General features: G+C 56.5%; 1 protein-coding gene across 1 annotated transcript in view; it reads left to right on the top strand.

The window, feature by feature from the left end:
• The first annotated feature begins 54 nt into the window (after positions 1 to 54).
• The window catches only part of DHRS3 (dehydrogenase/reductase 3), a 37,316-nt gene continuing 11,872 nt past the window's right edge, over positions 55 to 25,498 (top strand). Inside the window, exon 1 of the mRNA XM_059135286.1 lies at positions 55 to 360. Within this exon, the coding sequence (XP_058991269.1) occupies positions 166 to 360 (195 nt within the window). The 5' untranslated portion in view covers positions 55 to 165. The remainder of the gene's footprint in view (positions 361 to 25,498) is intronic.

Raw genomic sequence — 25,498 nt, 5'->3', positions numbered from 1 at the left:
TGGGAAGCCTCGCTCCTCCCCCCCCAACTTCATTCAGTTTATTTATTATTGTTTGGGGTGTTTTCTTTTCTTGCTTGCTTTTTCTTTCTTTTCTTTTTTTTTTTAATTCCTGTTTTGCTCAGTCCGGGGAGTTTCGCCCCCCTGCCCGGCTCCGCGGCGCGGAGGATGGTGTGGAAATGGCTAGGCGCGTTGGTAGTGTTCCCTCTGCAGATGATCTATCTGGTGGCCAAAGCAGCCGTCGGACTGGTGCTGCCCGCCAAGCTGCGGGACCTGTCGCGGGAGAACGTCCTCATCACCGGAGGCGGGAGAGGCATCGGGCGCCAGCTCGCTCGCGAGTTCGCAGAACGCGGCGCCAGAAAGGTACCGGGCACTGCGACTCCAGGGGGTGGGGGCTGAAGGTGCGGGGGACGCCCACCTGCTGCCGCGGCCGAACCCGCACCCGGGAGAGTGGCCGGCCACCCTACTTGTCGGCGCCACCCGCGAGTGCTGAGCTAGTCGGTTTCACCTTGTAAATTTCCCGGGAACCGGACTGTCTTTTTTGGCAGGTCCGGAGCCGGTCCGCTCCTTTGGGGTCGGCGGCGGGCTGGCCGTTCACCCCCCACCCCGAAACCGAGGAGACCCACCCATTTCCCACCTTTCCCCCTCCCGAAGGAAGGTGCTGTGTTTTCGCCCTTCGCCCTCCCCCCATTGCCACCACCCTGGTGAGTGCAGGGTGTGTGCGCTCCTGGGTAGAGCTGGGAGCCGCCTGCTAGCTGGCTTCGTATTTTCCCTGGCAACCCGCTTCCCAGCCCCAACCTGGGCGGCTGCGGCTCTGGAGGCACCAAGAGAGGGGATACTCGGTTTGGGTCTGAAAGGGGGAGTGGTCTTGGATGTCTAGCCGGGCCTGACAAGCACTCCCACGCCCAGGTGTTTGGAAATCTAGAAAGAGGGGGACAGCGGTAACCAGCAGCTGATAAAGAGCCCTTGTTCTCACCTTCAACCCTGTCCCCTCCCCCCAGATACAGCCCCAGAGGGGATTCCTCCCCATTAGAGGAGGAGGTGGCACTGTGGGCAGGGCCCTCCTGCCCCTGGGCTGCCTTTAGCTTTTTGGTGGTTACAGCATCTCTTCCTTCTGGTTTTCCCAGACCTGGTGCCTGAGAGTGGGGAGGGTGAGCCGGCTGTCACCCAGCTCTGACCCAAGCCAGGCTGACTCACCCGGTGACTAGAGCAAAAGAGAGAGAGATTGGAGGCTGGCAGGCCCGACTGTCTCCAGCCGGCCCTGTGAGGAGGAAGAGCAAAAACAGGGAATTCGTTTGAAACTTCAACTGTTGAGGGGGGGGAGGGCTGCGGGTGAAAGGGCCGGAGAAGCCAGCTGATCTGACAGGGAGCCACATACCTAGGGGATTAAGTAAATATGTACTGTAGAAAAGCAAACCTGCCTGTAATTCCAGGTTGCTTTTGTTTTGTTAAATACTGCCCTGAGATTTACAATTCCTCCGGGGTGGCTCAGACTGGGACTGAACTTTGGAGCCTAAACTATCAGCCAAAGCCGATGACCGATTAACTCTTCCCCTGCCGGGCCAGCGTGGGGGAGGGGAGGACCGCGGTGGCCCAGCTCGGCCGGAGTCGGCGGTCCCTGGCTCCTGCTTCTCCTTGGGTGGTTTGGACAGCTGCTTGACCTTGTAGTTGGAAGAGTCGTTCGGAAGTGTTTTTAACCCTTGGACACACTGAAAAAAGGAGAAGTAGGAGTTGTTCTCAGCAGTTTCATTTCCTTGGGGTGATGCCCCGTCCGAGGGCTCCCCAAAGCCCTTTGTGGAGGGAGATCAGGAGGCGTCCTTGTAGGGGTATGTGGGGTTGGGGACAGTCGCGTGTGATTGTCATTCCTTAGCTGTCTGCGTCCCGCCGAAACTTTCTTCGGACTCTTCCAGCTGGCCCAAGTCCTGGTCTCTCTTACTGCTTTTGTAACTGGCTGCAGTAGGCTTACGAAGAACTCTTTTAGTCAATCTGGAAAAACTTGACTGACTATAAACAATCCTAAATTAAAGAAGTATATGCCATTGGCGGCGACAAGGACTGGGGGTGGGGAGGCTTAGTAAAATAGCACCGAGGGACACCCTGCAAGTTCATGCATTGGGAACCCTGTCCTTCCTGACTTGGAAAGGACGTTCTCTTCCAGGGAATAAACTCGGGGCCATTTAGAAATATGTCTCAAATTGGCACCGACTCTCCAGAAACGGGATCCATGGGCCTGTGAAACTTCCAGTGCCATTCGTGCTGGGTTTAGTCATCAGCCCTCAGGATGAACCAGAGAGCTCCCTGTAACTCTTAACTGTCTGACCAATTACTAAAGCTACTTTTTAATGAGCCCTCCACTTGCTGCCACGGTGGGGAATTTGGAATCTGCCTGAGTCCGTCTGGGGCCAATGGAGAGGGCCCTGGGACGATCCTGAGCCTGGAGTGTTTGCGGGCCCCCTGGGCTTGGGGACAAAGGGCCCCGTATTGTGTAGTGGGGAGTTTATGGGGGCCTGCTGAGCACGTTGTGCAAACTGTGGGTTTCAGGGTGGTCGTGGATGGGCTGCCGAGAGCCGGGGAGAGTGGCACCAGCCACAGCCTGCAGGGATGCCAGTGAGACAGGTGAACTTGCTGAACCACAGATCACTGTCCTTCTCCCTGTGTCGGAAGGAGAGGCTGCTTCTGAGAACCCTTCCAACTGGATTTAGGTGGTTTGGATCTGGAGGGGGAGGTCCCCCAAAGGGAAAGAAGTAAGGAAGGCCAGAGCCTCTGCCAGCAGATGGCATACCCAGAAGAGATGTCGGGTCACCTTGGGAAAGAATGACAACCCAGTTTCCCATAATGATCTTTGGCAATATTTGTGGGTGGGGGTGTGCCTTAGGCTGCAAAGGTGACCCAAAGGAGTGTTTTCTTAAAGGGTGACAAAGGCTCCAGGAGTTGGAAAGTTGGAGACATCTGTCCTTACCCCCACAACATATCGAGGTAAACTGAGGCGGGGCCGGCCCCAGTTAGGGGTCTCCAAGGGGAAGGCTCCTACTTGGTTGTTCCCACTACAGTATTTTTGTTTTTGTTTTCTGTGCTCTCCTGGAATTCCTCCCAAGAAAGCATCCACAGAGCTTGGGCCTTTCCCCCATCCCCTCAAGGCTCCTGGCTGGCTAGTCGGCTGGCACGGCCTCCAAAGTCTTTGCCTTTGACTGGGTTTTCGCAGGGGCCCCGAGGAGGAGCAGACGTGGACTATTGGTTTGGAAGTTTTTGCAGTGGCTGTTCCAGTTTCTGTTCCGGTATGAGGCAAAGGGCTAGACAAAAGTCCTGCGCTGTGATTGTAGGCCCGTGGAGGCAAGGGCGACACATGAGGGCCCAGTCCAAACATCAAGGATGGGTACAGCCCGGACTCAGGGACCCATTCATTTCCAGGAGGCAGGCTGAGAGCTGGCTCAGAGTTGCCTCTGCTTGGCTGGTACTGAGTTACACTATGTAGGTGGAGAGTCTTGTTCCTGAAGCAGCTAGCCAGGAACTAGCCCTTTATGTCGATCTGTGAATCCTGTTCCGCCCCATCCGTTCAGCAAGTCCCATCTCCTTCCCATTCCTGACGCTGGGGCAGGCCCAGGCCCATCTATGCCGCGATGACCGTCTAGTTCACCGAACCTGCTTGAGGGGTCTGTCAGGTGTTTGGCATAGCGCGAGGCCTGGAGGGGGGCAGGGGGTGGATACAACAAAGATGAAGAAAGACCCAGAGACACGGCTGGGTGCTCAGGGTCAAGGCACAAATTATAGCGTGTGTTCATTTCTTCTGGCCACCGTAATAGATTACCACTCACCTGATGACTGACAGCAGGAATTCACTCTCTCCGAGTTTTGGAGGCGGAAGTCTGAAAGCGAGGTGTTAGCAGGACTCGGTCCTTGCTTCTTCCCGTTCTTGAGGCTCCTGGAGCTCCGGCTTGGGGCGAGACCTCTCCGGTCTCTGCGTCCTCGTGGGGCCTTAACCCCTGTCTCTGTCGGACTCTGTGCGCTCTCCTTGTAAGGATACCAGTCACTGGGTCATGAAGCCTCAATCAGCAATGAACCTTAACTAATTACATCTCCAAAAACCCTGCTTCCAATGAATCACAGTCAGAGGTTCTAAATGGGCCTGAGTTGCTCATGCATGGGGTGGAGGGGGAGGGAGCGCAGTGGCGATGTTAATCTCTACCAGAGAATCACAGAAGGCTTCCTGAAGGAGGTGGCATTTGAGACAAGAGTTCCAAGTAGCAGGGATGTGGAAAGGTCACTCCAGGCGCAAGGAAACACCCGAGCAAAGACTGTGTGCCCCCCTGGAATCAGGGAAGGGAGCCAGAAGGCAAAGAGGAACAACATCGTAGAGTGGGCTGGGGAGCTGCGGGGGGCATCTCAGACCCCGAGTCAGGCCGGTACAGATGAGAACAGGAAAAAGGAGGAATGGAGAGGACAGGGGTCCAGACAGGGATTCCTGTGGGACCCAGAGCCCCCAGCGCGACCTAGCTTATTAAACAGTGATGGGTGGCGGTCCCAAAAAAGGGCGTGCTGTGGGAGATGGCAATGGCGCATCTCCCCCGCCCTCACCCTGAATGCAGACTCAGCTTGAAATTTCTGGGAAAAGGAACAGGCTCCCATTTGATGGTGGCTTGGAGCAAGAAGGTAGCCACCTGTCCTACCACAGCATCTAGCGAAAGTGTTTCAGCTTGGGGCATCAGGACCTTGGGTTTCAAACCATGGGCCTTGCACTTGGGCCATGTTAGGAAGGGACACACACCGCCCTCTTACTGTCCTGCCTGCCCACTTCCCCTGGGGAGCCAGGCGGCAGAACTCTGAATCCGTGCCAGCTGTGGCCCGGCTTCTGTGGGGTTCCCTAGACCCAGCTCTGCTACAACCCTAGGAAAGTAACTGCCTTCTCTGGGCGGCAGCTAAGCAGCGCACCTATAAAATGAGAGAGGCCACAGTGACCCCTAAGATCCCGGCATGCCTTCAAGTTCTCGTGTCACAGATCAGCCATCCCAGGAAAGCAGCAGATTACCAAGCTCCCCGAGCTGGGAGGGAAAGACTGAAAGACTGGTTCAGTCTTCCCTGCTGATCTCAGCCTTTCTTGCTACTCCTCAGATGCCACTGACAGAAGAAGCAGCAGCTCAGTGTTGGGAAACATGCCTGCGGTGGATGGGCGGCTCATTCCCACTGCTCAGCTCTCTCCACAGCCTCTGACCGCTAGCTGTCAGCCACGGGTTTATTTTAACTCTGATAGGAGATAATATTTTCAGCCTGTTGCTTCCAGGGCATGGGCAGGCCCAAATTCCCCAACCAGCATATCCAGGAGAACTTCCAGCTTATCCTAAAGTCACCAAATTGTCTCACTAGACAAGTTCACGTTCAGTCTATAGCCTGTCCGCGAATTCTCACTTACACTCGGGCTCTCCTGGGCTTCAAGCTCCTGGACGGACGGGCCCCTCTGATCACTCTGCCCTTGTGGTTACGTTCCCTGCCTCCTTTCCAGCTTGTTACTTGTCAAGGTCATCACTGAGAAATAATCTCCGCCAGATGGAGGAGAAGGTAGCCCTTGGCTGTCTCTTTCTACCTGGGAAAGCTCTCTGGTTGTCAACGTCGCTGCAACTTGTCCCGGAAGGACCTTGTCCCAACCTGCCACCCCCATCAAAATCCCACAGAGTTCTGGCCATCGGAGCAGGAATGATTCCAGACCCAACATATTCTCCTTTGCTCTTGTTCAAAAGCATGACCGCACCGAGAACATTAGAAGAGGCTCGCCTTGTTGTTGCCTTCCAAAGACACGGTCTAAAAATACATCAAGTATATAAGATATTTGAAAGGAAACATTTGAAACATATTATTCAGATGGACCGTAAAGGTCAGGAAAAGGTAAAGCCAAATGAAAAGGAGAGAAGAGAAGCTGTTTAGACACTAGCGTTCTCAGGTGGACACACGTCCACGGTCGGACCAGTGAGGGAGGGATCTGAGCGCCAACAAGAAAGACTGGATTCCCAAAAACAGAGGCCACATACCAGACAGGGCTGGCCAATGAATGGTGGGTGGGAACTCATTCATTCGTTCACCCCTTGACTCCTTGATTCACTCAACAAACGGCGGCACCTTCTGTGTGTCCCAGACTGCACTGGGGAGACAGTAATAAGCAAAGCAGACAAAAATTCCCCGGCCGTGTAAACAGCAGAGAGTTTAGTGAGGGGGACAGACAGAATATAAACAAGGGACATAAAAGAGCACATTGGGTCGTATTAAGTGCTAAGCGGAAAAGGAGAAAGAGGCAAAGCAGACGGAGAGGACATAGCTCGGGGAAAGGAGCTAGTAGCAGCATTCCAGGCCAGGCAGGGGTGCAGGGTGGGGGAGGGAGAGGTGCGGGGCAAGGCCAGTAGCGGGGAGCTTGGGGGGTGGGGAGCAGGGCGGGCAGGTGGGAATCAACAATCTCATGAACTCGATTTGGCTCTGACGCTGAGGGAAGCTGGGAGCACCTGGAGGGTTTTGGGCAGAGAGTGCCGGATCCGACCCAGCCGCAGCAGGATCACGGGCTGCAGGGAGCAAGGCAGGCGTTGTCAGGCCAGGGGCGGGGGACTGGCTGTTAGGAGGCCAGTGCAGACTTCCGCAGCGCCCTCAAAGAACATCACACCAGACTTGCCCTGCCTTCTTTTGAGAGCCTCCCAGAGCTCAGGGATTTGGAAGATGCTGGTGATGTCTTCCCTTGTCTCTCCAGTCAAATGGAAGTGAATGGGCCCAAAGGGGGCTCTAGGCTGGAGTGCCCCTGGTGGGGTGGGTGGGAGTCATCTGGGATCCGGGCCTGGAGTCCGCTGGGGAGACCTGCTCGCCTCCAAGTCCTGATCTGTTTTTGCCGAAGCCTTAGGCAAAGAATGCCGACCAGCTCGAGGGGGACCTGGCTCCAGGTGATGGTGACTCTGTCAGACTGGTTCACCGACTCAGAGAGTTAGACCTGGGAGCTGGCACAGAGAAGCACATAAACGAGGTTCTCTCCTGGTGGCACCTCTGGGCTGATGGGACAACTGTCTCCAGGTTGCCAGAGCCCCTGATGCTTTGGAAAGATAAGCCAGCCCCGGCAAGATGACTTTAATGGTAATAAAGATGAACTCTCCCCCACCCCCCACAAAAATAAAATAAAATAAAAGCAAATGTATTGGTGCCCAGAGTGAAGGAGACACTTTTCTGTTCCACTTGGTCGAAGGGCTTCTGGAGAACTGTGGTCAGTATTGGTCAACACTTCGAGAGGGGTCCTTGAGCAGCTGGAGGGTGTCCAGGAAGCAGGGTCAGGATGACAAGAATGAGAAGCCGTGGCTTAGGTCGGGTGGCAGATCCGTGGGGGTTGAGTTCAGGGTCCTGGTCCAGGTGGGATGGCGAGCCACGCCGGGCCGTGGGAGGGCTCAGGGCTGGAGATGGGGCTCCCGACCCAGCAACACCTGCTTGCCTTCTGGAACTCTCTGTAACCCAGCAGGCTGCCCTTTGAATATGCTGAGAATTCCTGCACTGGGGAGGAGGTTAGGTTCTGCGCGACCCCCTGGGTCCCTTCCACCTCTTAGGGTTCGTGCATCATTGTTGGCAGAGTGACCTCAGGGAGGACAGTGACCCACGCAGGGGCAGAAGGAAGAACATACCAGCCTCCATCAGCCAAGGCTCAAAAGAGGACAGCCCTTCTCCACCTGACCTCCCCAGTGGCCTTCAGAGGTCCTGTCATTCCTCTGCTGGGCTTTTCAGGGTACTGGACAGAGGACTGATAAGCTGTACTGGAGTCAGCAGGGTGGCCAGGGGATGGAGTTCACGTCCCCTCTACAGAAATAGTTTTTAAGCATGAGTAACAATATTTGCCTACAATGAACGGGATGCTTGCCAAAGGGTTAGGATAGTCCGTGGTTATCTGTGTTTGCTTTAAGCAACCAGCAACACGGTTGAACTTTATTCATTGGATAACCTGGGGAACACCTCAAATATGCAAGGAGCCGGCCTTGCAGGAAGAGTGAGTGCCAGCAGCTTCCGGTTAATCCCCAGGCCACCCAGGTGGAGCCTCCCGAGTGACCCCGAGCTTTGGTAGTACGTGAAGGGAGCAATCACTGTATTAGGGGAAATCTCAGAAGACTTCCTGAAGGAAGTGACAACTGAGGGAGTTGTAGTCAGTCTCAATCTTTTGCTGTTTGTAGACCCCTTTGAGGACCTGAAGAAGGTATAACCCCCCTCCTAAAAAGAACACACGACACACGTTTTTAAACTTCTACAGGGTCTTTGGATGTCCCTGATGCCTATCCCCGCCACAGGTTAAGAAAGTTGGTGCTCGATCTAATCAAAGTCCATCTAAGTCCCTCGGGCTTGGATTCCAGTGGAAGACTAGAGCTCACAGCACAGGTAGGGGCCCCTCTGGGGTCCTGTGACTCAGAAGCCAGAGCCAAGCCCGGGGATAGCACAGATTTGTGACCTGTTGGCTTAATGCCAACACTAGTCACTCGTAACAGGTCACCTGGCCCAAGCCGTTCTGACTGGGTTGGGCATCCCTGGCTTTGGGGAACGCAACCTTGAATTCCCTTTTCAGTGGCCTTTCAGGGAAGCGGCTGGAAAAGCATTCTGATTGTGAGTGATATGATTACTTTGTCCAGATTTGAAACATACTCCTGGGGAAGTGCTTATACATCACTGTGTTCTATCTGTATGCCTCGTTCTACAGGCCTCTGGCCCCTCTGGGCCCCGCAGCCCCCGAGGCAGACCCCAATATTACTTGAGGTTCTAGGACCCAGTTTTCAGACTGAGCTCCAGAGCATCTGAGGGGTTTCAAGAAGGTGGGACCCTATAGAAGGTGGAAAAAATAGGGTTCAGAAGGGCCCCCCCGCCACCGCTTAACTAGATCAGCTTCACGTCGATCTGTTTAATACTCTTGAATTCCATGTAAAATTCTTGTGTGCATTTTGAAAGAATGCCATTACTTTAAAGAAAAAATAGAGCTTAAAAATAGCTGTTCTAGGACACGCTCAGGATGCGCCCCTCTCTCTGGTCGGTCCTCATTGGGTCTCCCACGGGTCATCTCACTGGTCCCCAATCTTCAGCTCTTTTTTTTTTTTTTTTAAAGATTTTATCCATGAGGAACCTGGGTGGCTCAGTCTTTAAGCGTCTGCTTTCAGCTCAGGTCATGATCCCAGGGTCCAGGGATCGAGCCCCACATCAGGCTCCCTGCTCGGTGGGGAGTCTGCTTCTGCCTCTAACCCTCCCCCCTGTCGTGCTCTCTCTCTCTCTCTCAAATAGATAAAATCTTAAAAAAAAAAAAAAAAAGAAAGAAAGAAACCCTAATTTCTCAACCAGGATTGAGATGGCCTCCCAAATTCAGCCTCTGGCCCTCAAGTCCTGTGATTTGGCCACCCCAGCCCCAGAGCTGATCCGTGGGCTGCATCTCAGCCGCATCAGTGGCTACGGTGTTTTGAGAGGCAGAGGCCAGCCCACTGGCCGCAGCCCTCGTGCCTAAATTCAATCCCATAAATACGTAGGGGGCCTCCCCGCAAACTGCTGTGTGACCTCAGATAAGGGACTGTATGTCTCTGGGCTTCCGTTCCTTCATCTGAATACGAGGCTGTGAAGATTCAGTGAGGTGACATGTGTGAACCTCCCGGTCCATCATTTGCAGGAAATGGGGACGAGGAGACAGACGGAGTGGGGAGGCGGGGGCAGTGCGGGGGGTACAGTGGACCCTCCCCAACCATGGCTCTTTACCTTCTGCTTGTTGAACCAGGTGCTCTGCTGGGCACAAGGTGGGGAGGAGGAGGCAAAAGGCAAAGAACGTGCTGGTCCAGTCCGTGCTGGTTCTGACTCCCCAGGAAGGCGGTCATTGTGCCCACGCCGCAGAAACCCTCAGTGACTTCAGCTCGTGACCTTTTTTAGACGCAGTGGAAGCCTTGCCACAGGAGGGGCTTAAAGCCTCGTGTTTTCTCTCCTCCTGGAGGCCTCTAAGATGGCCTTAAGATGGCCGGTAATGGCCGTCCCTTTCCTCATGGGCAGGGATGGTCCAGTGCAGGCCCTTTTGTGGCCGAAGAGTAGAGACTGGCCAAGGGCTGGGCCTCTGCCCTGCTCCCTGCTGCCCACTCCCCTGCAAACCCGCCGGCTTCCCCTCTGTGGGTACCGCAGTCATTTTCATCTCTGCGTCCAAGTAGCTCAAATGGACAGGGGTGGGCAGTGGTGAGGCCAAAGTCACAGGTTACCATGGCAACGCGGCCCACTTTGCAGCGGCTTGTGGCCACGGGTCTTCTCCGAAAGACCTGGAAGAGCCCCTGGGAGCGGGGGACAGGTCTTCTTACTCACCAGGTGCCCTCAGCAGCCTGACACAATCTCAGACACAAGGTAGGCACGTAATAAATGGGCGTTTCCTGAGCGAAGGCATGACCCACAGGTGCTACTAGCAAGAGCCTGTGTCGCCTGAGGCTGGGCCCAGGGACTGTTCTGAGCGCTGTGGAGGCAATCAAGTCATTCACTCCCCACAGGGAGCTCCAGCCTAGTGCTGTTCCCACCCTCTGTCTCTGCTGGTCAGGACTCTGGTGGTTAGTAACTGTGATCACTCAGCTAGTAAGTGACCCAGCAGGATTTGAACCCAGGGTGTCCTCTTGAATCACTGAGTTTTGGTGTCTCTTCGGTCATCACGGTGTGGAACAGAACGGGTCCTGTGGACCGTGCCTAGCGGACTCTGTGCCGGTGCCTTTGGTAGTGAGACAGTCTGAATGAGTCAAACCACAGGAACCACAGCTTTCCTGGTGGCGGGTCTGGAGGTGCCCTTCAGATGGGTTTAGACTCTTGTGACCAAAAGGTCTGTGGGCAGGTCTACTTCTGGGCGTGGTTTCAGGGGCTTAAATAGCGATGATGTCGGGATTTGGTCTCTCTTTGGCCAAGCCTCCTCTGTGACGGGGCTGTTCACATCTACCCCTTGCTGCCTTAAACACTGCCCCCCCAACCCTCCCCAGCTCCCAGTCCAGGGGACAGACCTGTATCGTCTGCTCAGCAACTCCACAAGGGGACTTGAGTCTCCCTGGCTGTGGCAGGGTTGAGCCTGAAGCAGACACCAGCAATGGGTCACAGCCCTGTCTCTGACTCAGGGGTGGACCAATCCCAGCCAAGTCACAGCGTTTGAGAGTGGGGAGGTGGGCTGCTGTGGGTCAGTGGGAGTGCTGTTACCAGGACCAAGGGCTTTGGGAGCAGATGTCCGGGACTCTCTGGGGAAGGACCAGTCTGGCTTTTAGTCATCTCAAGTGGAAAGTTCCAGGAGATCCAGACCCACCTGTTAACCAGTCCTCCCAAGTCTGGTTCTACAGACATTATCAGGTCATTTACCTGACACTCAGGAGCTAAAAGGACAAAATGGTTCTTCCAGGGTTGAGCTGAAACCTCCTTGCCCTCAGCGAGGGTGTAGTTCACAAAGAGGCAAAATGAGCAGCCAGTCAACGGGGCCTAGCGGGTTGTCAACAGACCTTCTTGGTGCCTTCTCTAGAAGCTTCAAGGCCACTGTGATAGGAAACGAAAGCAAGCTCCTTTGCTGGGTCACTGTTCATGGTGGTATTTTCCTGGGTGTGAGGAGTCAGTTCTCCCTCCTTTCTGGCTGCAGGCAGGTGAGCCAGAAGGAGCCAGTACTGGGTCCTTCCAGGGCGGGAAGAAGAGTGTCTGGGGTCCTAGAGATATGAACTCCCAGGACCAGGGTCCTCTGAGAGCCCAGCCAGTCTGCTCAGCCTGCTCTGACCCTCGCGGACAGGTCAGCAAGGGGAGCTGGGGCCTGCGTGACCGCAAAGGGCAGTGCGACCTTCCTGCAGGTGGGCAGACCTGCCAGGCACGCCCACATGACGTCAGGCCTCCCTCGGCTCCCACACCCCCTGTCCTCACTTCTCACTTGGCACGGTGGGGTGGGGGGGGTCCCACCTCACCTCTCCAGGCCACTTCCCTGAGAACACGCAGCAGACTGGCTCCTCCAGGCCCGGCCAGGAGCAAAGGGGGCCGGGACCCTAAGCGCCCCCTGGGCTGGCAGATCCGTTGTCCTGTGGGGGCGGGGGCGGTGCACCTCTTAAGCCTTTGTGTTGGGAGGGGCATGTGAGAGTGTGTTTGCACGTGTGTTTGCATGCACACCACGTCCATTTGTTCTGCTAGCTCCTGCAGCCCGTAGAGAAAGTAGTTCAGATTTTTAAGCTCGAAAACCAACGCACCAAACGTTTTACGTTGGCTCTTCCGCTTACATGGCCAAGGGACCCCGGGCAAGCTTCGAGTCCCGCCTGTCTGAGTCTCAGTCTCGTCATCTGCAAAACGAAGACTCGGTGAGACCATGTAGAGAAAGTCCTGAGCACAGAATCACTCCGTGCGCTGGCCACGGCAGTCAGGCTTGCGATCATGTTGGACTTTCCCCTCTAACCCATCCCGTGCTCTCTATGAAAGCATTTCTGGAGGACTGTTCTTTTTTATTTTATTTTTTAAAAATTTATTCATTAGAGAGAGAGAAAGCACACACACATTGGAGGGGGGCGGGCAGACTCCCTGCTGAGCATGGAGCCCAGTGCGAGGCTTGAGGCTCGATCTCATGGTCTCATGACCCTGAGATCGAGACCTAAGCCGGACACTTAATGGGCGGAGCCATCTCAGCGTCCCTGTGACAGGTTTGTGTTAGCAATGCTGATGGGTGAGCCGGGGAGGGGCTGCTGTGGCCCTGGGAGCCCTCCGCCCACGGCAGACGGTGGAGTTTCAATCACAGCCCCTCTGGCCCGTGGCCTTGGTCAAGTCCCTCAGCCTCTGTGTCGGGGCTTCCGGTGCGGGCTCTAACCCTGTCGCCCCCTCAGTGGCTTGAAACAGCAAGCCTTCGTGCTCTAACGGCTCTGGAGGTCAGAAGTCCGACCGAGCTGGGTCGCACTGGGCTGAAGTCAAGGTGTCCAGGTGGAGTCCCCTCTAGGGGACGATCGGTCATTATCCTTGCCCTTTCGCCTTCCAGAGTCACCTGTGTCCCTTGGCTCATGGCCCCTTCCTCCGTCTTCATGGCCGACCTTTCCATGCTTACATCCTCCCTTTAGTCCCCTCTGCTGTCCCCCCTGTCCAGGTTGAAGGCCCCTTGTGATTTCACTGGGCCCGCCTGGATCATCCGGGATAATCTTTCTATTTCACAGTGGGCTGATCGGCAAATATAATTCCATCTGCAACCCCAATCCTCCTTTCCCAGGGAAAGCAACACATTCACAAATTCTGCGGGTCAGGACCAGGTGTCCTGGGGAAGCTTTCTCACCCACAAAGTGACAGAGCTAATCCCACCCTCTCTCCCCTGGGGGCCGTTGGGAGGATTCCCAGAGATGGTCCTACATGCTTGGCAGGGGCTCCGAAAATGCGGGTTGGCCCCGCCCAGAACACCTGCTGAGTACACAGATCTGTTCCAAGGGCTCCCCAGAGTCCCCAGGGATGGAAGAGGTCCCAGTTCTCGCCACAGAGAGGCTGGCGTTGTGACTGGGGCAGTCCGTTGTGTAAGGTTTGTCCTTGGAGAGCAAAATAGAAACAGGGGACTTTTAGCGACTCTTTTCCCTGGGGGCAGGTTTGATAGGAGGGAAGGACATACGCAGGGGACTCTCCTAGGTCCCAGGGATCAGGAGGGCATGACAAGGAAAAAATATGGTTCTGGGTCCCAGCCTCAGTCTAGCAGGGGAAATGGAGCAGGGACCCTCGGCGACCGTAGGTGTGATGCATGTTTGCATGGGCAAACCACGGTGGGAGCCAGCCATGGGCACCGGGGAGGACTTGCCAAGCCGACTCTGACTTTTCCGTCCGTACAATTCTTCCTTTACTTGAAGTGACTTAGAGGGACAATCTCATTTGCTCCTTAGAGCAACCCTATGAGGTGGGAACTATTCCTGTCCCATTTTTGGAATGAGAAAACTCGGCTCAGAGAGGCTAAATCCTCGCCTCAGGTCACACAGCAGCCCCGGTCATGGGATTGGAGGCCAGGCGGTCTGGCTTCTGGAGAAGGAAGGCTGGAGGTGGCCAGGCTGGGGTGGGGTGGGGAGTCCCTCAGGGGAGGTGGAGATCGCAGAAAGCAAACACCCCCAGGCAAAGGGGAAGAGTGTGTCTGGAAGAAGGGAGCCGAGTGTGGCCTGGCTGGAAGGGAAGTGGGAGGAGGAGGAGGGAGGTAGGCAGGACAACCCCTCATGGGCCTTGGTGGCCATGGTGCGTGGTTGGGACTTATGGGGAGAGCACTAGGGAGTCACAGAAGGATATTTACACAGTGCAGGACCAGACTGGGTTCCTGGAAGGGGAGGGGAGGCTGGTTTTCCGGCAGAATTCTCCACTTTGTACAGGGCTGGTGCTGCGGGGAAACCCCTCTGCCCAGCTTCCTGGGCCACGTGAGGCCCATGCAGGTTTGCTCCCAGCATCCTGGGCCAGGCCAACTCCCGCTGCGGTGTCCCCCAGCCCTTCGGCCCAGATCCGCCGCCGGATAGCACGATGCCACTCAGCCACAAGGGTCAGCTCCACGGCGTTTGACCTTTATCCCACAGAGATTAAACCAATTCCTAATTAATAGCTTGTAGGATTGATAGTTACCTTGGGATAGCTTGCAAGTAATTTAAAGCTTGTCCTCAGGAGGCCGGTCCATAAATAATGCTTAATTAGCTGGAGATTTTCCTGGGACACAGCAGCTGTGTGCTATTGGGCACAGGAGCTCAGGGACCTCTGAAGGTTTGGTTCGGAGAGAAGGGGATGCTGAAAGAGATACCCCAGTGGAAAAAATCTGTCTTTTCTTTTCCAAAACCACAGCCATATTCTCACCTCCACCAGTAGCTCCCAGAAACCTTGCCAGGATTGTTCTCCCAGCTCTGCTACTCCTGCAGGCCCTGGACATTTCCAGGACCTCAGTGGCCCATCTGTAAGATGGGCCCATAGCTCAGGTCTGCAGTCCTTTGAGGACTTGCTTAAATGTATGGGTGCAATTAAAAGGAAAAACAAAAAACAAAAAACACAGACCTTGGAGAGTTTGGATTTGAAAACTGAGGCTGAGGGGTTGGGTGGGGGTGATTTGGCATTGAACACCCCTGGGTATTAGTCTCGGGCACCCTCTCTGGAATGGCCCTGGCCGGCTTCCTGGGTGGGTGTGGCACCTGTGCCAGCATTCAGGGCCTCCACACTCAGGAGGGTCCTGTTCTGAATGTCCTGCTGTTGCTGTCTTGAAGTTCTCAATAATTTTTGAACTAGGGGGCCCTGCATTTATATTTTGTGTGGGGCCCCACAAATGACGTGGCCGGTCCTGGTGATAGCCATGATTTCATTCATTCATTCATTCATTCACATACTTGCAGGCACCTGATGACCGTGCCAGGTGCTGGGAATTCATCCTGAGAACCTACATTCTAGAATGTGTGTGTCGAGGGAGCAAAGAACTAACGTAAAATGTCAGACAGTGACAAAATGCTGTCAAGGCCATAAAACAGGGTGATGTGAGGGAGAGAGATTTAAATATTAGCTTCGGTGATGGGGAAGCTGGTGTTAAGCTGTGCCTTGCTGCGTTCCTGGGGTCCTTTGTAAACATCTGCGGTCATTTCTAGCTTCCCCCAAACCCCACAAGGACTTGAATTAATGGGATCCGAGTAGGGGAGCCAGTGTGGGGGCTCCTTGGGGCTGGGGGACTGTTTACATCTATCCCCACAGCCCCCACCACTCCCAGTAAACCCAGAAGTCACATCTGGTAGGTGGGTGAGGAAAGGCCCCGCCTCGGTTGCTCTGGGGTGGCTCCAAGTTCTAGGTCAGGCTGCTGCGTCTGAGGCTGCTGGCCAGCCCCAGCGGCCTGATGAGGGCTTCTCGCACTTTTGACCTTTCCACCCCAGCACAGGGAGGCCAGTTTCGGTTCTCCCCGCTTCCCCGCTTCCCCCAGAGGGAGATGGTGAAGCCCAGAGATGCCAAGTGACTCATCCAAAAGTCACACAGCAAATCAGCTCCAGAGTGCACCGCTGGCCTGCCGGCCCCAGTCAGGCTGCCTTCCATTCCCAAGGGCAGTTCGGAGTTGCTCTGGGAGCTGCCTGGAATCCGCGGCGGTCCTCTGCTTATAGGGGAGGTGGGGAGTGGTTGGGGGGCAGCCCTAGGGACCCGCTGGCATCCGCCAACACCTGGAGGAAGGACCTTAGCCCCCAGCACTTCTGCTTCCTTCAAGACCATGAGCTGCCCAGAAGGCCATGCACCAAGGCAGGCATTTCCCCCAATATGTCAGGCAGAAAGCCCAAAGCTGACCCCAGAGGCCCAGCCCTCGGCGCTGGAGGCACCCTGAGGAGGCAGGGGATGGGGTCCCGGCGGGGAGGCTGACCCCAGCTGGGGTGGAAGCTGCCAGCCCCCGGGGATGCTCCGGAGGAGGGAGGCTGCGCTCCAGCTGGGCCGGTGCCTGCCTGGGGGGCGGGGGGCGGGGGGGGGGCGGAGGGTTCACGCTGCGGCCAGCAGACTGGCTGCGTGTTGCAATGTCTGGTGGCGTTCGCAGCATCCTGTCCGTGTGTGCAGCTGGGGTAACCTCAGGCCGGCGCGGACGAGCGTGTGTGGCGCGCAGGCCTCGCGGCCTGGAGGCTGCTGGCACCGCGCATCTCATTTACAGCTCCGGGTTCAGCCTGGGGCCAGCGGCGCCCCTGACGTCAGGGGTTTGTTTACCGCCGGGCCGCGGGGAGGAAGCGCGGGCGGTCCCTGCGGCTGCAGGGGGACCCCGTCCACCCCCGCCCCTGCCCCGACCGACCCCCAAGCCGGCCTCCTCCCCGCCTCCCCCCACCCCGCTTCCCCCAAGCCCCCACCCCTATCGCCAGCCCAGCCTCCTCCCGCCTCAACCGCGCCCCCACCCCGGTCCCCAACCTGGCCCCCGCTCGCCATCAGTACCCCTTCCGCTCCCCATCCTGGCCCTCCCACCGCCCCTCCCGCACTCCTGCCCTATCCCCAGCCTGGCCCTCCTCCCCACCTCCCCTACCCTCTTCCCATCCCCGCCCCCCGCACCCCAAACCCTACCCGGCCGGGCCGAGCTCTGGATACCTCCCAGACGCCCCTCCTCACCTCCTCACCTCCGGGACCACAGCCGCCGCCCCCCCCCCCCCATCTGCTCCCCCTCCCCTCCCCTCCCCTTTCCCTTCCTTTTCCATCGGCCAAATCGGATCCGGCCCAGTACCCACCCCCTCCCGGGACCCCCCGCGGGCCCCCACCCGACGCCCGCCCCTGGGCCCACTATCAGAAAGACTTCCTGGAGCCTCCTGCCAGACCCGTTGAGGTTTCGCCCGGCGGCTCCTCCTGCCACCCCCTCACCCCATCATGTGAGCGCAGACTTGCCTCCCGGCGCGGAGCAGGCGGGCGGCTCGTGAGCGGTGGGGCCCGGGCCGCGGCTGCCGGCGCTTTGTTATTGGAAACGGGTGTGTTTACCAGCGGCGCGCTAGGTGGGTCGCCGGCCTGGCTGGCGGGCATCCAGGCACCCTCTTCCTGGGGAGGCTGCCCTGGCCACCTGGAACCGTTCCCTCGCTCTCCGCCACCCCTCCCCCGCACCTTGCTTCCCGAAGTGTTCTGGAAGTGGAAGGGACCGGGGAATGGAAGCCGGGATCTTGCTTTCCCTTCGTACCGGGGACTTGCCAAAGCCGACCTTTCCTGGAGAGGGCGGCTGGGGGCTCGGGGAATGACAACCGTTCTTCCATTTGCTTAGGCCAAACCCTTTGGGGGCTTCTTGGAACTCCTCTTCAGGCAGCCTAGTCTCACCCCCCTCTTCCACCAGCTCTACCCGACTGTCCCAGCGTGGGGGGTGGGGGTGGGGGGGGGGAGACCCATCTCCCCTCTGCGGTGGACAGCAGCTCCTGACCAGCCCTCCTCTGCTGTCTGGTTCCCACCATCATTCCAAACGCTTGGTCCAGCAGTCAGAACTGCTTCTGAAATCCCAAGGCAGAGGTTGTCTTCTCTCTGGTCACAACGCTCAGAAGGACTTCGGTTTTCACTGGGAATAGAATTCACAGCCCCCCACGCCCTTCCCAGCTACAGTTCCCAAATTCGTGTCTTCCACTCAGCTCTGCCCCTGGACCTCCCCCAACACCCTGAGTTCATTCCCACCCCAGGGCCTTTGCACTGGTGGTTCCCTCTGCCTGGAAGGTTCTTTCCCCAGATGTCGTTCCCTCCTTCACTTCCCCCAAGTCTGCCCAGAAGATTACCCTACCCGAGAGGGTTTCCCTGTCCCCCACGTCCTACCCCACGATCATTCCACTCAGCGCCCCTACACAGCTTCCTGTTCCTCCCATGCACTTTGCTTGCTTTATACATTACATAGTCAGCTTGTTCCTATGTTCACTGTTCCCATCTTCCTCCTACACACAGGAGAGCAAATGCCAGGAGAGGGGGATGAACTTAGGTCCTGCCGTGTTCTAGGGCTTCCAACACTGCCTGGTGCGTAGTCACCACTCAGTAATCCCCCTTGAATGTGAGTGAGTGAGTCAGGACAGGGAGCTTGGCTTTGGGAAGCTTAGCTTTGGGGTCTAGGTTGCAGCATCGCTTTGAAACTTGTGGTAGCGCCGCCTGCATGAGTTACTCTGAGCTTTGTCCATCCACGGCACTTCTGGTCCCACTTCTCAGGCTGGTACTACCGAGGATGTATACTGTGCGAACACCGCTGGCTCTCCCCTCCCCCCTTCTCAGCACCTGCAGCTCACGGTTAGGTGGGCTTCTCCACCCGGAGGTCCAGAGGGAGGAACTGAGGCAAAGGTCATGGGGCTTCAGCTAACACCTCTGGCCCGAGTTTGCATACCCCCGGGTTTTGCCAAGTGTGGTCTAAGTGTAGACAGAAAGCGGCGCGGCCCTTGGGCCAGGCTCTTCCGTCAGCCCTGAGCGTCTGCCTGGAGGTGAGACATTACGCTCCTCTGTAGAGTCAGCCTTCAAGAAAACACTGGAGGGTTTTCCCAGTGGTTCTGGAACCAGAGAGATTCACAAGGACCACACCCTGGCTTGAGAGGGGACTCAGCCCCATGGTCACACATGGTTTCGAAACAGTTGCAGAAGACATGGCTCTGGGCAGGTGGGAAGTAAGAGGCGGGGAGGTGCCCTCTATCCTCAGGGACATCAGACTTCCGTCACGGAGAGACATGGGTGTCCCAGGGACTGGGAGAGATCTGGAAAGTAAAAAAGCAAGGACGTGCACAAGGCTGTTTACAGCATCTTTATTCGTAACTGCCAAAGCTTGCCCCTGAGATGCCCTCCGGGCGGTGAAGGGAATCATAAACCAAAACATTCAGAAAGTGGGGTGTTATTCAGCCCTGGGAAGAACTGAGCTATCAAGCCATGAAAGGACACGGTGACACCCTTAAGTGTGTGTTACTAAGTGGGAGAAGCGATCTGAAGAAGGCTCTGTATGCTGTGACTCCAAGTACATGACCTTCTGGAAAAGGCCGAACTGCGGAGACCTTAAAAGGGTCATTGTTGCCCGGGGTTGGAAGGAGGGAAGGACAAACAGGAAGGACCGAGGATTTTGAGGGCCGTGAAGCTTGCTTTTTTTTTTTTTTTTTTTTAAGATTTTGTTTATTTATTTGACAGACAGATCACAAGTAGGCAGAGAGGCAGGCAGAGAGAGAGGAAGGGAAGCAGGCTCCCCGCTGAGCAGAGAGCCCGATACGGGGCTCGATCCCAGGACCTTGGGATCATGACCTGAGCCAAAGGCAGAGGCTTTAACCCACTGAGCCACCCAGGCGCCCCGAGGGCAGTGAAACTTTTATGTACGAGACTGCAAGAGGGGATCGGATGTCATTAAACATTTGTCTACACCCCCAGAATGTACACAGCCAGCAGTGAGCCCTCAAGTCAGCTACGGACTCTGGGTGACGGGGATGTGTCCGCGCGGGCTCATCAGCTGTGCCAAGTCGACCACTCGGCTGGGGGACGTTGGTAATGGGGAGGCCGTGCAGGGGTGGGTGCAGGGAGTGAATCTCTGTAGCTTCTGCTCAGTTTTGCTGTGAACCTAAAAGCCCAGCCTCCAGCGGCCCCTACAGATCAGACACACCTTTTTGGTCGCAGCGGTCAAGGGCAGTGTGTCATTGGTCTCTACCTCAACCCGTCCGCGTCCGCACTGCCACCCGCTCCTGGGGGCTCCATTCCATCAGCCGTCAGGTGGCCAAGGCTCCTGCCTGCCTTTCTCCAGGACCACACTTCTGTGGCAGCCGCCTGGAAGGAGTCACCTCTTTTCTCTGTGTGTCTCTCCTCTGTCTCTTATAAGGACACCTGTCATTGGATTTTAGGGTCCACCCTAATCCAGGGTGATCTCACCTCAAGATACTTTAACTTAATTAATCACATGTGCAAAGACCCTTTTTCCCAGTGCATGGGGATCAGGGATCAGAGTTGGATGTGCCTTCTTGGGGGACACAAGTCATGCTGTCACCCACCCGCAGGGCCGCTGTGAGCAACCGTTCTTCTCAAGGGCCTGGAACGGACACAGTACCTCCCTCCTAGAGCTGTCAGAGGACTAGGTGACAGACTGCAGCAGGGTGTGACCCTCGTGGTGATCCCCCGTGGTGCCCGAGGGCCAGTTCCAGATGGCAACTGCAAGGGAGGAAGTCCGTCCGGCTCCAGGCTATGGTCAGGGACTTGCCTAATTGCATTTGAGGAGCTCCGTAACAGTCCTCTCCAGCAGCGAGCCAGTAGCATCCAGAACCTTCTCGGCAGGCCCGAACAGGGAAGGAAGGCAGCGTGAACCTGTCCTTCCTGTCACTTGGGCAGCCCGGCAGTGCAGGAACGGGAAGGGGGAGCCACCTCTAGCCTGAGTCCCTAGCAAAGAGGCCTGGTGCTTCGGCCACCTCTGAGTCTCTGGGGTCAGGCGGCCGTGGTGGGACACGGGGAAGGAGCCTAAGGGCAAGATACAGACAGGGATGTGAGGAGCATGGAAATAGGGCTTCTGGAAGGGAAGGCGGAAAGAGGAGAAAGTCCAAAACGTGTCTAGGAGGTTTCCCATCCCTGTCACTGATTTTTTTTTTCACTGTCATTTTGAAACGTTTTCTTCGGAAGAAGGGCCGGTCGGCTGGGTGTGTGTGCGGGGGGCACAGGCTGGTACTCCCGGTGGTTGGGAGCTAGAGGCAGCCCACTGGGGTCATTCCTAGAGAAAACGCTTCTGTCCCAGAGAAGGAAGGGGTAAGGATCCGGGCTGCTAGCCTTCAAACTTTATTTTATTTTTAGCAACAGAATCTTTGTAGAAATGGCTGTTCTAGAAGACGAATCAAAGTGCCCCAACTGGGGCGCCTGAGTGGCTCCGTGTCTGCCTTCGGCTCAGGTCCCGATCCTGGGGTCCTGGAATCAAGTCCCATGTCGGGCGGCCTGCTCAGCGGAGAGCCTGCTTCTCCCTCTTGCTCTGACTCTTGCTCATGCCCTCGCTCACTCTCTCTCACAAATGAAAACATTACCAAAATCTTTAAAAAAAAAAAAAAAAAAAAAAAAAGGAAGTGCCACTGTTTTGGGGGAACCTGGATGGTGCAGTCAATTAAGCTCCCACGACTCTTGGTTTCCACTCAGGTGCTGATCTCGGGGTCGTGGGGCCCAGCCCCGTGTTGGGCTCCACACTCAGCAGGGAGTCTGCCCTAAGACTCTCTCTCCGACCCCCCCAAATCAATCAATCAATCAATCTTTTCTTTAAAAATGTGGCCCTGCTCCTCATGGCCGCTGGGGAGGGGCTGGGACCCTGGGACGCTGCCTCCCTCCCGAGCCTCCCACCCCTCAACAGCCCTCGAGGCTCCTTCCCGGATTCCTCAGGGTCCCCAGAGCTCGGCATGGAAACCTCTCCCGGGACATCTTCCTGCAGGGCGCCCTGTAGCCCGTCTGAGAGGTCGGACAGCACTGACCACAGTCTCCACCTTCATGGGCCAGGGGTGTGGACAAAGGGAGGTCTAAGTCAGGGGGAAGGAGAGAAACGGGGAGGTCTTTAAGATTCCGCAGTTGTGCCCCAGGTCAGGCTGTGGCTAGAAGCAAGGCAGCCGAGCCCCGGCTGGGGTCTTCCAGGCCACTGTGGCCCCGATGACTACACTTTTACGGGGGAATAGTGGGATCTTCTGCGAGCAAGGGGCGGGGTTTTTCTCTTCCTGGATTAAGAAGACAAAGAGCCAGCATTGACTGTGTCCTTTCTGCATCTCCCAAGCCACCCTTTGAAATTAAAGACCTTGATTTATAGAGAGGCTCCGTGGGTTTGCCAAGTTCCTGGGACTCCCAAGTGGTAGATCAGAGAATTGAGCCCAGCCTGTCTGGCTCCCGAGCCTGTTCTAGGCCACTCTACCCAAAAGGTAGGGGATCTCTTTCTGGAAATAGACAGGACTCTGAAAGAGGGGAAAACTCAAAATTTAAGTCACCCTGGAGAGTACGCATTCACGCTCTCAGCCTTACCTGTCCACACGCCTGCTTCCTGGCCACGCTGAAGTTTGTTGTTTGCTCATTCTCGTCTGTCCACAAGGCTGGATTCTAATTCATTCTAATTAATGTCCTCCCACTGGAGGCGCTCAGAGTGGAGGAGAGCTGTGCACCCTCCAAATGGTAACCATCCCCCCAACCCCGCCACCCTGCCATGGTTTTCGGTCCCGGGGGTGTTTTCTTCCTTCTCAGGAAGGTACCAACTCAGCACACTACTTTGCTCCAAGACATGGAGCCCAGGAGACATGAGCTGTTCTGCTAAAGATCTTCCCAGGGACTCGGATCTTTCCGGGGCTGCCAATTATAAACAGATGGTCCTCCTGGGACCCACCCAGAGACCACCCAGCTCATGTCACTGAGGGAGGTGGGGCTGCTTTCTGTGCTCTGCAGCTGAGCTCTAACAATGAATGCCAAGTCCAGGCACTCAAGCAAGCCACTTTGGACAAAGAAGTCCAGGCTGGGTGGGGTAGAGTCACTCACTATTCTCTGGTCAGCAGATTTTTCTAGAGACCTCCCCCGGCCAATCCGTGTGACAACGTCAGCGGGCTTGTACTCTGTGGCTGGCCCGTGCCAGGTACTAAGGTTACAAGATGGACAGAATGGACAGGAACAACCAGAGAAGCTTGAGAACTGACGGGGCATCCGGGCAGGGTTCTGAAGGATGAATAGGAGTCCGCAGTAGGCTTGGCATTGAAAACAGAGAAAAACAGCCTGTGCTGGGCACTAGGGAGGGAAACAGAGAACTGAGAACGAGTGAGATTTATTCCCTGCCCTCCAAAAGACGGGATCTAAAAGGAAGATGGTGACCACACTGCACTTGGGTCCAAGGGCAGTGTGTCATGCATGAGCGTAAACCCTGACTGTGGAGTCTCTGGGAGCCTCCTCACTCGTTCACACAATGATGGGGAGAGAGATCCAAATAGACAACACCTCATGATGGAGGGGAGCTCCCGAGAGCAGTGCCAGGGGCCTTGGGGAAGCAAGCAGGGCTAGGACCACAGTGCTGAGCCACCTGTGTGTGAAGAAGCTGTCTGGGAAGATCTGTGCGGAAGCTTTTCTTCTGCCATCCTTCTTCAAGATCATAAACAATGGTAGCCGTCCGTTAGAGACAGTTTTCTCAGGACACCCAGGCATAAAGACAGAAACCACAGTCAGCCACAACCCCACCCGAGACAACCCACCCTCTTACGTGACCTGGCGACTTCCGTGAAACCGTGAGGCTTTTAGGGGCACCTGGGGGTTTCAGTCAGTTTAGCATCTGACTCTTGATTTCAGCTCAGGTCATGATCTCAGGGTGGTGGGATTGGGCGCCACATCCATCTTCCTGCTCAGTGGGGCTGGCAAGGGTGGGGACAGTGAGTCTGCTTGCTTGTCCCTCTCTCTGAGCTCCCCCACTCTCTCTTGCAAATAAATAAATAAATAAATAAAATCTTTAAAAAAAAAAAAAAAAAAAACCCTGCTATGTTTGCAGAGTTGAGGGTATCCTTTATGGACAGGGCTGCAGTCTTTTTCTCTCAGCATTAGATCCCTCCGCCTTTTCCTGTGTCACGAACACTCATCCTTTTAACGGCTGCAGGTGAGGGTCCATCCAGAGGCCGTGCTGGTGTTCTCGGCTCTTTGTCTCCCTGGGAAATGATCATAGAGGTCGTGTACTGAATACTTAGCGGGTGCCCGTTTCTGCCTGCTTAATCCCCAGGAGACCCCACGAAGAAAGGCAGCGGCTTTTCTCCTACTAGGAGAGAGTGAGTGCTGGTGAGAAACCTCGGTTCGAATCCCAGCTCTGTCACTCAGTTGCTGTGTGACCACAGACAAGTTGCTTAGCCTCTCTGGGCCGCAGTTTCATTATCTGTACAAGGGGCTACCTCGTCCAGCTCCAAATTTAAGTGAAGTTCCCCCACTGACTCTTTATCCCACTCGCCATAATTTGCTTCTGATGGTTTTCTCGCTGGTCACTGTCTTCCCTCACTGGAACCCTGGCTCCCTGAGGCGGGCAATGTGGACCCGCCGCCCCTGGGAGGCTGGAGGTCTTGCTCCCCTTCCCTCCGGACACAGGCCAGCCACACAGCCCGAAGGACACGAGCAGCCGTTCCCCCCAGAGGGGCAGGGAGCCCGCACATGTCAAGCCATCCTGAGCCCTAACTTGACACACCTGCCCCCTCCTCGGGCTGCTCGCCCCACGCTCCTCTCAGACCCCCCTGCCACCTGCCTGCCCGTCCTCTCTCTCTCGTTCTGGTGCTGGGTGGGACTCCTGTCCTGCCAACTGCCCTGGGTCACCCCCAGGTGACTCCGGGCATGGACCGCACGGGCGGGCCTGCTGGGTTGGCCGCTCCGTGCCTCTGGGGCCTCCGAGGGGTCTGGGCAGGGGACTGGAGGAGGAGCGACCAGGAGGGGACAGTGACAGGAGCAGCTCCAACTCTGCCTCCCCTCAGCTGTCTCCCCGACCTCCCACCCCCAGACGAGCAGCCCCGGCCACCCAGCGAGGCTCGCACGCCTGGGCCTGACCCTCGTTCTCCTCTGAGACAGACTCCTTGCCCCCTTCCAGGGCTGAGCCTCGCACGTGACTCTACCCCACAGCTCAGCCCCGGGACGGTTTTGAGGCTCTGGGGAAATCCGGATCTCACTGAATCTTGGTCCAAGCACACTCTGTGCTGGAGGTTCTGGGACCCTGAATGGCTCAGCCAAGGACGATGGGAGGGTCTCAGCCTTAAACCTCCTCTCAGCCCATCCCACCTGTGGCCCAGAACATTCCTTCAGCAAACAGCAAACAGCACGTGTGCTCCCGGGTGCCGGAATATGAAAATGAACAAGCCAGACTTGAGGCCCGCAGGGGGCCCGTGGCCTTGCAGCGAGGCAGGCAGAGAGCAAGCCTGTCCTAGTGCCCGGGGAGAGGTGGGGGTCCGAGCACAGAGCCCAAGGAAGCCAGCCCCCCGGCGGCATCCTCAGCAGACCCCAAAAAGGAAATGGTCAAACCTGAGGGTCCTGCCGGGGCGTATGCCCTGCCCATGGAAGACGAGGGGACCCAGCTTTCACTTCACCCCCCTCCCCTTACTCCAGCCCCTTTCCCTCTGCAGGGGCACAGCCATGTAGACAGTCCTGGCCTCCTTGGCTTCTGGCTGCTGGTTTT

Source organism: Mustela lutreola, chromosome 10 (assembly GCF_030435805.1).
Source record: "Mustela lutreola isolate mMusLut2 chromosome 10, mMusLut2.pri, whole genome shotgun sequence".
NCBI classification, from domain to species: Eukaryota; Metazoa; Chordata; class Mammalia; order Carnivora; family Mustelidae; genus Mustela; species Mustela lutreola.
The sequence above is the reverse complement of the archived record's forward strand: the minus strand, read 5'-3'. Positions and strand labels throughout refer to the sequence as shown.